The sequence below is a fragment of the Aaosphaeria arxii genome, assembly GCF_010015735.1.
Source record: "Aaosphaeria arxii CBS 175.79 unplaced genomic scaffold BU24scaffold_4, whole genome shotgun sequence".
Classification (NCBI taxonomy): domain Eukaryota; kingdom Fungi; phylum Ascomycota; class Dothideomycetes; order Pleosporales; genus Aaosphaeria; species Aaosphaeria arxii.
The window spans coordinates 18,473-31,635 of NW_022983477.1; the positions used below are offsets into that span (position 1 = coordinate 18,473).

Here is a 13,163-nt window from a genome sequence, read left to right on the forward strand (position 1 = left end):
TGTCTACCGACCCGCAAATATTCCAAGAACACATTATCTACATAGTCATTCCTCGAGATATAATCGAGTAACTGAAAGTTAGTCTTTCTAGTTTATCTTGTAAAATTTTGTCTCTCAGAACTACTAGGGGGAAAAATGCCATTATACTAATACTCTTCTTCTTGTATAAAACTGATAACGTCAGTATCTCAAACATGATATTACTACAGTTTAATTAAGACTAATCTTCGTTCCGAAAGTTATATAAAGCTGGAGGACTCACTATTGTTGCATTGTGACATTCCACAAACTATGGCAGTATCATGAGAACATTGTGCTATCGCATAGAGTTAAGTCCATGCATTCATATCATGGGAGACATGCATGAAGTAGTTCTACTCGTTGCCGAAAACCATCTATTGAGTAAACTCATCAACGTCATGATCTGGGGTCCAGATCATTAGACAGATATTGAGTTCTGTGTAGTCATAATTCATTATATACGTAATGCCATCACCAGGGGTCAATGTGTATCAGCGATACCCAGGCATAGGAACCCAGTGTATTCGCGCAGGAATACTAAGGGCGGCAGCATGTGAGGGTGTTGGTATCGGAATATCGCAAAACAAAAGATCCTGATCGCCGACGCTATGCCACCCGATACAAAACAAAAGAGTTGCGAGGAAAGAAGAGCCGAAGCATAGTGAATGGAACGAAATCGACATCACAACGCATCCCCAGCCTCAATGTAGGCGGACAGATTGAAAGTAGCAAAAAAAAAGCTTTGTTTTTATCGCCACCTGGAACGAGCATGAAGCTCGGCGTGATGCTTGCTGAGAATAAAGTATTGGCTTGACATTTGATCCTGCTACCTTATGATTCAAGATCAGGACCTTCATCGGAATCACTGGCATAATCTGAATGCTCGTAGGCTTCTGAGTCAACGTCAGTAACTGTACGTGAGGATGATCCCGTGCCAAAAGGAATACGCTCACCGCCTGTAGATATAGGCGTACCCTCATCAAGAACCCATATCCTCACGCGAGATTCCACTTCAAGTTGCCAGGTCTGAACTAAGGTTGTATCGCGAACATTGTCCTGCAGCTGCATCGTGTTTTCGTCCGAACTGGAGTGAAGCTGGATGAGAAGATTGACTAAGATCTGACAGGCCGAAATCATTGGCTGCATATATGCCCGTGACGAGTTGTTTTCATGTTCATTGACAATCCGCTTACTCATGCCTTCTACTAATTTTCGCGCAGATGTGTACTTGGACTTCAGCGTTTGGAAACTGCAAGCATCATCTGGCTTTGTTTTGCAAAACAGTTTGTCGAGATGTAGTAATGTTTCTCGACGGACAACGTCATCGTCGAAAAGGAGTAAAGGGATTGCGTAGAAACGGGATCTCTGTAGACAAGTGTCGAAGAATGCGTCTGGCCCGTCTTGATCAATGGTAGCGTCGTTTTGAATCGAGAGCAGTCCCGCGAAGAATTGGAGGTGTACCTCACCACCAGCTTCTCGTAAAGTAGTGGCCGAAGTAACAACGGCCTCGGTCATTTTTTCAACCAGGTCCGGGTTGGGACATGCTTCACAGTAGAAAAGAGCGGCTCGAACATAACAATCGGAGTATGGAGGTGCGAGACCAGCGATTCCTTCTTTGATGGTGCAGAAGAGGAAGCGCTGTGTTCGTTGATCTGGTAGCCTCAGCATCCACCTGAGGACTTCACCGGGATAGAACACATCCGTCTTTGTACGGTCGAAATTCTCTAGCATTCGATCCAAGGCCGCTATTGCCCGATTCTTTTCATCCCACATGAGTAGCGTGCTTTGCTCAAAGCTTGACAAGGGGAATTTTGAAGTGCTGCGATCGTAGCTCTCCAAGCGATCAACAGCCTGTGCCGAGGTCCCTACCGTTGGTGCGCAGGCATCCATTTTCGACAGTAGGGCATGGACTAACTCGATAAGGCGGTTATAGATGTTCTTCTTCTTCTCGACAAGGCGCCAGAGATCTGGGTCAGCAGCCCGGAATTGAGCGTGGGCATGCATGCTAAGGATCTTTAGACAGAACTCTAGGAAAGCGTGATTGAGCACCACAGCGGTTTCCACATAGCCTAAATCAACTATTTGACACATTGTCAGATAGAAGTCATCCCAGCCACGAGCGCTGTACCACGTCTCTTCGGCAACTAATCGTAATCTTTGGACAATTTCGTTGAGGGCGCCATCAACGGGAACTGTACTGCCAGTGTCGCTGTCCGTGTCGATGTTTTCGATTCCATAGAGTACTGGATCTCTCTCTCGGAGGAACTGAAGGCTTTCTATCACAAAAGCACGCATATGTGATCGAACTTTGAGATGGGGGCATCGAAGAAGAAGACTTGTGAGAGCAAAGTCATGTGAAGCGAACCACTTCAGTGTAGCATGACAGCAATTAGGGCAGGACAAAGACAATTTTCGTAATTGAGTCATTGTTTCGTCAAATTGTTCCATAAACCGCTGCCGGCATATTGTTTGGGAAAGATGTTCCAGCACAACGTGGATTGTTCTGCGTTCCTGTTGGTGATCGGTCGAGCAAATGCCGTTGTTGACTGTGCGTAGAATACCCATCATCTGCCGGACGAACTTCGAATGATTTGGATCATGAAGACTGTATTCTCGGACGAATACCTCGTTATCAGAACTGATTTCTGATTCTAGCTGCGGAGAAACTGGAGCTTTCAGAGAGCTGCTCACGGAAGTACTAACAAATTCCTGGTGGTCTCTGTCAATTGCCGTTCTCCGTTGGTAGAACAACATGTAAGCGCTGAATTGTTTCTGTTGACGTTGGTATTGATCTTCGAAAAGCCCACCAAAGGCATGGTAGGGTAGTGTTTGGTGATCAAAAGTATCTACGTCGCGATCATTGAACTCTACCCAGGTAGGTAAGCGACTTGTAGGACAAGGACGTTCGCGGATGTAGGAGTAGTAATGCCCATTTTCAGAGGTGCCGGTGTGAACAAGTACACCCACAAGCTCGAATATATCCTCATTTGGTGGGGTAGAGGGATCGCTCAGATAATCGACGTTATAATGGCTAACGTCAATGAAGTCTGGGAAGGCGAAATGGTCATTGATTTTCGTTCTTCTCATGTCCACTAAATCGAAATCAAAGCGCTTTAGGTGGAATATGAGATTGTCTGGAACATCCTTTAGGCATGTGCTGATGGCCATATTAGCAAGTAGAGTATTTGACGCGGATGATGAGTGCCTTACCGTTTAATGGCGTCTACAAATTTGCCATTGCATGATTCACATTTGTATTTGTTGTCTCCTTCCATAACGTCGCCCTCTACGAAGGCCTGAAGGCTCTCTTGTAGGTTCGATTTGCCTTGAACGTCGCACTGGACGACGAAAAAAGTCTCAATTCTCTCTGAAACGTGCTCACACTCCTTTGACTTGATTTGGTTGACAGTTCGACCACCATAAAAGGAACGGAATTTCTGCTTTGTTTCAGGCGAAAGCATCTGAGCTTCCCATTGATCGAACAACAAATTGTAGAACTCGTCAGCGTCCATTTGGATGTTGATGTCGATTGGCTGGCTGTCCAAACCCTTCACACATGAGGCAAATTCCCGAGGATCGGCAGATTTGCGGAAAGTATCCTGCATTATAGCGAAAAGTCTCTGCGTTTCAAACAATAGGCGCTGGGATGCACCCTCATCAGCAACCTGTAGGCTGAGCATAAATCTTCGAAAATTGATGTTCATGAAAAGTTGTGTGAGAAGGGAGTTCATATAGCAGATGGCGCGGGGGTTGACGAGCCCGACGTAGCCTGTACTGGATCGGATTTCGTTCTGGCGGTCAATGCAATACGACCGGAGAGACATGGACTCCTCGTCACTTGTAAGGCTCTCCACAAGATCAAGCAGCGTGCCAAAGGTGTGCCGATCCTCGGCTAAAGCAACGATGAGTTCGTAGAGCGCTTGCCTTGTATGGCTTTCAAGGACTGGGAGATCTTGAAGCAACACACCCGAGTCGTCTATTTCATGGACCTTAGGGGTGAAAAGAAATTTGCGGAAGATCCTTTCCATCAAGGTGCCCGAGTTCAAAGGCTTCTTGAAGGACTTGAGTGACGAAATACAGCCAAATAGAAGCTTGGTGAACCCTAGAACGACGGGATCGACCTCATCGCGACCAACGAACTCTTCATGCCTGTACTGCAGTAACAAATCACTCCAAGAGGTCAATGACGATCTCAAAGACTCTTCATTGCGGCTATATTCGTCATGGCTCCGGAACACCTGGTCCGCAATGTCGAATAGCTGTTCCGATTGCTTGGGGTAATCAACAGAGGAGGGAAGTACGGCAGAAACGAGATTCCAGAATTGCTTGGAGGTCTCGGCTCGAGTAAGGGGAGAACTTGATGGCAAATCGCCGCCACATACGGATGCGATCACTTGGACGATGTTCTCTCGAACCTGCTTCCTGTTGTAAATAAGCAGCAGATCCTTATGTAACGTTGAACTGTCTGGGCTTCCAACGAAAGCATCCCAAATAGCTTTTGAATGTAAAGAAGCCTCAAGAAGCGCAGCATAAGATTGCACTATAGTCATAGAGCTGTCATGGTCTGCGTCGACACCGGCGCTGATGATTTCCGTCAAACGTGCTACGAGGGCTGAAGCATCAGCAAAATATGCCGAGGAAATGGCATGTGTAGGTCGTTCTAATTCTCGAATGAGCAGCGGTCAGCGGGTGGTCGTGCTTCAACCATTGGAATGACACCTTACCTTTGAGTAGTTCCACGAGAACCATTGCGAGTACACCGGCAACATGCGTCTCACGAGGGTTCGACAATGGGTGGTGGAACAAGTCTGGGTTCAAAAAAGCCCCCACTACTTTTTGAACAGCTCTGAGCAAGAACGTATCGTCGAGTGCACCCTTGCGGAGCTGCTCTCGCAATCTAGACTGTAGCGCCAATGCAGCGTATTTGATTTGGAACAACTTCCCAGGTGGAAAGACGAGTGTTGCACTGACATCAGCCATGACATCCTGGTAAATTCGTTCCCGGTACGGAAAACAGATCAGGAAGTCAAACATGCTTGCACTGATAAAGTCCTCTGAATCCATACAAGCGAACAAATCATCTAGATGTTCCGTTAGGGTCGACTCGAATTTGGACTGGCTTGTTGGTCTTTCCACATTGGGCTGCAGTATATCGCTCCCGGCAGCCTTCTGAACGAGCAAATGTGTTCTGGGCTTGATTCCAAGATCTAGCAAGTTGCTGTGTGCATTGGTGGGGAAACTGAGGCGCTGACCACCAGCAAAGATGTTGATCTTGGTGAAGCCGGTGATGTGGCATAGTCGTGCATACAGATCGCGTAATTTGTTTTCAGAGCCTATGAATATGACTTGTTTCTCGTTCTTCCCTGTCACTGTGTATGTGATCTCCATAGCGCTGCCGGAGGATATTTCTTGCTCAAGCGGATCAACCTTGGAATCCGCTCTTTGAGTGCGGGCAAATTGAGGTTTGGTGCGGATCAAGTTCAGCAGCAGCTTTACGAAGAGAAGGATTCTGCTGAAGCGCAATTCCGTACGCCGTAGGTCTTCGTCAGAGGGAATGACATCCATGGCGTCGCCCAACCCCGTCACCGATCTGCTTGCCTGTCGGAGGCCTTTATATGCGGAAAGGAGCTCTTTAGTGCATTTCTCAACGAGAGCGATATGCGCCTCCTCGATCTCTTCCAATGTGAATGCGTGGCTGATATCTAGGTCGACATAGAGTGAAGCCATCTCATTCGCCGCAAGATCCTCGATGGTATTTGCAGGGGCAGTGATGATCATGCGCCATAAAAGGTCCACGCCACGGATTTGAAGTATCTCCTTCTCCCCATCAGCTGTCGCGATATGTTCCCTGGTTGCTTGAAAGCCGTAAGAGCGTACAAAATCGAAGAGTCCAGGAGTGAAATAATCTGGTTGGAGGGTTGGAACATACTCCGACATTAGCTGGTCCAGGAAGCCGCATCCAAGCCGGGGTTTCCGCTTGGAGACGTCGACCAGCTTTGCCCAGGCAAGATCTCGGAAATGGCTATTGAGTGCATTTTTGCCCACAATATGATCCCAAATATCGATGTATAGATCAGAGGGGATCGAGCCAGGAGAGCGAATCAAAATCTCACGGAGCATAGCTAGCCGGCAGTCTAAAGCTATCAGATAGGCCTGGTGGAAGCCACGAGGGGTTTCCGTCTCAACAAAAGAACATAACTCTTCAAGAATGTACCGAGTGATGTTCGGGCGGTCCTGAATGATATCGCGCCGATTTTGGATGAGCCCAAGGTCATAGGGAATACCGCCTGTGCACAGTAGAAAGATGGCGCGCACGCTCCCGGTCGCTTTTGCTGTCTTTTCTGCAATATGTATAGCACAGTCGTCGCATATTTGAAGGCGCTCTTCGAAACCGACAAGGGGCAAGATGCACTGTAGTTGATCACACGCTTCGGTGTGCAACACGTTACCCACCTTTGAGCTGTCTCGGCTCGGAGAAGTATCTTGCATCACCCGTACACACACATTCCACGGGCGTGCTTTCAAATCGGTACTCGACCAATCGACGGGCTTCTGCTGAGCCTTCTGCGTTAAGTCTCGCAGGAATCGTAGCAATTCAGGTGTGAAGCCTTCTATTGGAAGGGCATATAGCTTGGCACAGAAGTATAAAAGTTCTGTTGAATTCATAAGGTTGGTAACGCCATGGAGCATTTTTAGAGTCGCCGAGACAACACGTGGATCCTGACTGTGGGTAAGGGTGTTCCAAATCGCGTCGGTCTGGTCCTCCGAGTATCGATGGGTCACAACAAGAAAGCCAACAATATTCCCGCTCCGAGATATGATTTGGGGATGGGAATCGACGCTGATGATGTAATCAATTACTCGTTGATGAAGCAGGTATTCGGCTAGATACTGCATCACAGGATGGTATGTATGCAGTTCCGAGTTGTGATATTCACGCCAGATACCGACCAATGCCTCGTCCATAGTGCTGATGCTGGTGACTCGTAATTCCATTCGGCCCTTGACGACATACTTTTTGAGCAACTTAAATTTCCATGCGTTGCTGACTAGAGAGGGAAAATTATTGGGATCTTGCAGGAAGCGATCTAACGGCGTAACTGCTTCTAGGCTCGCGGAGGCGACAGTGGGAGAACTTGGATCGTTGAAATTGAGGAGTTCCTCAGCAAGATCCGAGGCTATTGAATCATCCCAACGGCAAAGCTCACCGAGAAGAGATGCTAATTGCTGGATGAGGTCCTTGGTGGCACCGGCATCCAACACTTTGCTGGGAGATTGAAGTTCCTCGTTGTATCGCCGAAAGAATCTGAGGACCGACTGGCAATAATTGGAGTGAAGAGCATGATGTTCAAAGAAGGGCACCTCCAGGATGTACCAACCTAGAGATTGCGCAATCGATGCCATCCAACATGCCGATCCGATACTGATGTTTGCGGGAGCCTTTTCGCATAACAACTCGGCGAGCTCGAACAAGTACCGGGCACCATTAGAAGCAGGATCGAGGAAGTCATTGATCAAACGATTGCCCATGTCTTGAATGTTTGCTCTGTAGTCCTTCGACAACAGATGAAAGACATTGCTCTTTTCGTGCCGGAATACGGTGTTGAGGTGCCGTAAGTGCTTCCAACTGAGCGTATGCTGGTCGTACACATCTTCGTACGTGCCAATCGATAACATGGCAGCGTCAACTTGCAGGAGACGGCAGCATAGCCTTATATAGCTGCGGAAGAATGTGTAAAACACCACTTCTTCGGATTGATCATCATCACAGAAAGCGTCTCCGAAAGGATGTCTGGTCTGGTTAGCGGGGAACACAGCCGGGGACATGTCAGAATAGGGTGGTATGGTTCACCTTCGGAGCAGGACTTTGTTCACGAACGCAGCGAACTCGTCCCAGAAAAGTAGCTTGTCGACATAGTAATTCTTCCAATGCGAAGGTGAGGTGGGGAGATTGTCTAGCCACACCGAAACTTGAGGCAGGACTGTTCCATCAACATCTGGCGCTGCTCAAATGTCAGTTATGCCACATCGAGATACACGCATGTCAAAGTATAATGATAAGAAGAAAGCCCTGATATTACCTTGTTGGAAATGTTGCCCCATCTGGCGCAGAGCGCCCATATGCCCACCTTGAAAGCCATGGCTTGCAAAAGGAAACCTGGAGAAGTATTCTTCTTCATCCTGGTCTAGTAGGATGCTCCCATAGAGTTGCTCATCATCGTCTGGCACTACGACGACAGGCGGACTGCCCTCTACCGTGTCGTTTCCACCATCTAGCTGGTTCTCGACAGGTGTGCCACCAGGTGCGTCCGCTGCGGGTTCCATGCTGCCCATTGATTCTGTGGCATCAACTTGTTCGAAGGCCCCATCGGAGTGTATAGAGGCGGACGGAGGTTGTGAGCGGATAGTCATTTCAAGCGGTTGCTCGGTAGGGTGTGCGACGCTGCGACTGCTTGTCGACGTGGAATCCGAGGCCATGGTCCGATTGTCAGGACTTCCGGTGTCCAGTCGTGGTCGTTTGCGGGTCAAGGAAGAGTCGGCGTCTTCCATGGGATCGCGGCGCGGCGGCGACGCGGGGGTGGGAGAGATTGTATGAGCGTCGCCTGCAGAAACAGAATCCATTAGATCATGGTCCTGGTACTCCTCCTGCTCTTGGTGCTGCTTGTGCTGACTCATGACTAGGCAAGGCAACACTCTTAAAAGTGAAGTGAAAGCTCACCCGTCGTCAAGTGGGGTAGTGGCAATGGGCAGCACAGCAAGAGCGTCAGGTAGTGCAGGTGAAGGAGTGAGGACAGGAAGCAAGCAACTAGCTCGAGCAAGCCCACCTTCTCTTCTCTTCCTAACCGAATGTTGGACCAGCTATTCCTTCGACCCAGACGGCCGCGGGCACGGGCGCGTATGTGTATGTGTATCTTATGAATTGTTCTGATTAGATTTGGTTCGAGTCGATTGAAGGAGGGGGGTCGATGTACCTGGGAGTGGAAGAGTAAGGTTGGTGGTGATAAAAGCGCGGTGCAAGGCAACAGCAGCCTGGCCGTAACTAACCACAGCAATGTGGAGGGGAGGAGGGATGTGAGAGAACCATGAGATCTGGCTGAAGGAGCGTGCGGGTATCAACCATGAATGAATGAGTGAAGGAGTGAATATGGATTAAGACACCTATAGTAGGGAGGTGGTTTGTGGTGAGAGGGGAAAAGCAAAGCTTCACGCGTATGTACTTTCACTGTACGGAGTAGAGTAATAGGTGATAGCTTTGATAATAGACTAGGTACGATACCTACCTAGGTAGGTAGGGTATGGGTAGATAGTACGCGTCGTTGAGAGGGAATGGCGTTTGGCGGCGGGCGGGAGCTGGGGCTCGTTAAGTTTTTTGGTGGGGAGGGATTTGCCAAGCCAGCGTCATTGGGTCATTTGGGGGGGAGAAGCCTGGAGGGGAGAGGGAAAGGTACCAGTAGTCTGTCTACCTTACTGTACTCAACCCTACTACCTGTAACTGTGAGTGCTAAGGTAACAATCTAGTAGCTAAAGGTACTCCGTACACCGTGCCTCGTACCTCATGACTAAGGTCGACGGTAAGGACTAATCTTCTCTAGTGCGAGTATTATAATTATCTTCACTAACTCCAACTACAGAGTGATAAACTTATACTTCATCGAATTACCTACGAGGTATGCAGTAGTTACTTTACTACATCATCATCCACTGCCCTGCCAACTCTTACTTATGCTGTACTTATCCATCTCATACTGATAAAGAGATAATCAATCTTCCAAGCAAACTTGACCACCGCCCTACCCGCATCCTATACCTTCATCTACTCCTCTACGCCAATCAAACGTCTGCAATGCCTCCAACAGCAGTTAAAAAAACCACAAAGCCAATATATAGAACCGAAAACCCATTCACCAAAACTAGCGTGTATGTCTTTCTACTCTCTCTGATCATGGCATAGTCCCCAGCCTCAGTTGCACCCACTGACAGACATCTTGTAGCCCTGCCATTGGCCAAAAGCATCAGGATGCCATTCTCGATATCCTATGTGGGTACGTATGGATACTCTTTCGCACGCCAGATTGAATCGTGATTACAATCTCTATATATGGTCCTCTGATATCTCCCCTTGTCTTTCTTTGTTATTGCAATCCGCCATGCCGCTCACCCTTCTGTCTTTGTAAGAAACGTTTCTTACTAACCTTGCACCAACAAGTTTACTCGAGCCCCTGGGCCAGCATCGTCAGACTCACCACAACCCATCAAAGGGGAAGAAAAGGAAACTTGGAGGGAAACAATCTTCTGTCTCGGCGGTGAACCGCGGTTCCTTCAAAATGGATACATCGGCAGCGGTGGACGATGCGACCCCACCACCAGCACCGCAGCTCTCCAACCACGTCCTCATAGGCCTTAATACCGTGACGCGGCATTTGACCGCATTGGCGCAAAAGCAGATTCCCAGTCAGATGCCACTTGACAAGTCTCAGGACGACCACCGATCGGATCTTCAAATCTTGAATGTTACACGCCACGCGGAAAATGATGGTGATCCCGAGAAAAACCACGTAGAGATGCGGTCAGACGAAGAAGGAGCAGCCCCTCCAAAAGACCACTACGCTCCGCTCCCAGTGGTCATCATTCCTCATCCGACACCCTCTGCTTCCCTCGCTCATGCCCATCTCCCAACATTGATATACATTTCCTCCCTGGACACTGCGCAGCCCACCAGATTAGTCTGTCTACCCTCATCTGCGGAAACCCGATTGGCTTCGGCTTTACATATACCACGGCTGGGTGCACTCGCTATCAAGAAAGATGCCCCAGGCGCTGGTCCTCTAATACAATACATCAGAGAGCACGTGGAGAGGGTGGAGTGTCCGTGGATTGGAGAAGGCCTTAGGGCAGAGTGGCAGGGGGTGAAAACGGAGAGGCAAACCTCGTGATAGATCGTAGAACGCGAGCTAAGTCCTCGATCAGCAAACCCACCATCTAATTACCTTACGTACGATACAATAATTTGAAAAGAAGTCTATTCTCAATGCTTAGAAGAGACGTGGATAACACATCAAAAAGTAGGTACAATCCACGCTTCACGCTACCCTAGCATGCATACTGCACGGATAGATGTAATATTACAATCTTTCTTCCAAGATCAAGTTTACAATCGATAACGAATCGTCCCTCCAACCATTGCTTATGTTCTGGCAACCGGCTTCTTCTCCTTACCCATGTCGACCTCAGTGTAGTAGAAGTTCTCCTCAGGAATGCGTCCTCTCAAGAACTCTGGCTCTGAACCACGCACGTAGATGTCTTCAAAGAGCACCGTGCCAGTGGCGTCTGGAACAGCCATCTGCTCGGCCTCAGCGACCTCGGCGTCGACGTTGCTGCGGGCCTCCTTGTCGATGGACTTGAGCTCCTCCTCGGAGGTGACGCCCCAATCAAGGAGTTTCTGCTTGAGCCCGGCGATAGGATCGTTGGTGCTGCGCATACGCTGGATCTCCTCACGAGTCTATTTGAGAAAAAAAATTAGCGTCACATCAGGTCTGAGTGCATCCAAAGTCGCTTACTCGGTATGTGGTTCCAGGGTCGGACATAGAGTGACCTCCGTAACGATAGGTGACGTATTCGTGTACAAGAGGACCCTTGCCGGAAGCGCACCACTCTTTGCTGTACTGGACGGCGGCCTTGACAGCGAGAACGTCCATACCGTTGATCTTGAGGCCGGGAATGTATTGACCACGCTTGTAGTAGTCGGTGAGAGCGGCGGCACGGTTGGCAGCAGTGCCCATTCCGTACTTGTTGTCTGGGACTTGATTAGTATCGGCGATAATGCTGTCATGTCATTAATACATACTCTCGCAACCAAAGATGACCGGGAGGTTCCAGAGTTTTGCCATGTTGAAAGCCTCAAAGACTTGGCCCTGGTTAGATGCTCCGTCTCCGTACAATGCAAGAGTCACGTTCTTCTTGTCGGTGTACTGCTGTGCGAAAGCAATACCAGCACCGACAGGAACTTGTGCACCGACAATACCGTTTCCACCATAGAATCCAGGTGCGAACATATGCATGGACCCTCCCTTTCCGTAGGCAATACCCTCTCGCCTTCCGAGCAACTCGCCGATGATGGATTTAACGGTGCCGCCGCGCATCATAGCAAATCCGTGGCATCGATAGGCGGTAATGAGATGGTCCTGCCTGTCAATTGCATGCTCGATACCGACAGCAACGGCTTCCTGACCAGTGGACAGATGGCAGAAACCACGAATCTTCTTCTCCTTGTATAGTCTGTCTGCAGCCATTTCCATTCGTCTGTTGGCTCAATTAGCATTCCTCTGGAAACTGCAGTGGTATCCGATCTGCTAATGGAATACAATGGGTTCCTCCATACCGGACAGCGACCATATCGTAGTACATCTGTTTCAATTCACCCTTGGTGGTGTTCAAGGTGTACGGAGGAGGGTCAAGCTCGTAAGTCTCGAAACTTTCATCGGAGAGACGAACTTCGAAAGGCTTGTCATCCTCCTTGGGAACGGCCTCTTTGTCTGCGTGCGACGAAGCGGCATCGGTAGTGACAGTCCTGAAAGCAGGTCGCGATGCGGGAGCGAAGGCGCTGCGCCTGAGAGGGGAGGCAATTGTCCTCCTAATTGACCGCGACAACATCTTGCAATGTGACCAGGAGAAGGGAGAGACGGGGCGGAGATGAATAGGCGTTGGGAGGAGGTGAGAAGGAGGGACGTTGGGTCAGACGGGAGCGAACAATTTGGTGTTGAGCTCTGCTGCCAAGACTTTTCTACCTAATGCCCGAATTATAGCTCAACACTTCCTCCGAGCTTTGACAACGGGTCACCTCGTCAAATGATCGGAAAATAAGTACCCAAACAACGGAGTCACCCTGCCTTCTCGCTGGATAAGTCAAGGATAATTAAAAAGAAAAAAAGTATAGGATCGAGATCTGCCAACAGTGACAGTGTAAAATGGTCTCCCGCCTCTAATACCACGTCAATGAAGGTTGTAGTGGACGGGTAATCACGGATCGGCGAGTGCTTGCAATACGGTCCGAGCAGGTCAACGACAATACCAATCCCGATCCACCATCATAGGCACGAAATGCTAAAGCATCGGAGTTGTGGCTGCAGGTAATCATGGAATGT

General features: G+C 49.0%; 3 protein-coding genes across 3 annotated transcripts; 1 reads left to right on the forward strand and 2 right to left on the reverse strand.

Moving 5' to 3' along the window:
• Positions 1-447: 447 nt before the first annotated feature.
• On the reverse strand, positions 448-8,697 carry BU24DRAFT_479980 (uncharacterized protein; the record flags this gene model as incomplete). Its single annotated transcript, XM_033533099.1, has 5 exons — positions 448-3,178; positions 3,232-4,681; positions 4,746-7,813; positions 7,874-8,024; positions 8,103-8,697. The coding sequence occupies 5 exons, from the start codon at positions 8,695-8,697 to the stop codon at positions 853-855; spliced, it is 7,590 nt and encodes a 2,529-aa protein (XP_033383541.1). The 3' UTR covers positions 448-852.
• Positions 8,698-9,536: 839 nt separating this feature from the next.
• Positions 9,537-11,137, forward strand: BU24DRAFT_173248 (uncharacterized protein). Its single transcript, XM_033521536.1, has 4 exons — positions 9,537-9,593; positions 9,654-9,939; positions 10,014-10,064; positions 10,229-11,137. Exons 2-4 carry the CDS (start codon positions 9,866-9,868, stop codon positions 10,953-10,955), a joined length of 852 nt encoding a protein of 283 aa, XP_033383542.1. The 5' UTR covers positions 9,537-9,593; positions 9,654-9,865; the 3' UTR covers positions 10,956-11,137.
• Positions 11,081-12,960, reverse strand: BU24DRAFT_173363 (pyruvate dehydrogenase E1 component subunit alpha). The gene is made up of 4 exons (XM_033521537.1): positions 12,401-12,960; positions 11,867-12,321; positions 11,580-11,815; positions 11,081-11,521 (listed from the first exon to the last, which is right to left on the reverse strand). Exons 1-4 carry the CDS (start codon positions 12,670-12,672, stop codon positions 11,207-11,209), a joined length of 1,278 nt encoding a protein of 425 aa, XP_033383543.1. The 5' UTR covers positions 12,673-12,960; the 3' UTR covers positions 11,081-11,206.
• Positions 12,961-13,163: the final 203 nt, after the last annotated feature.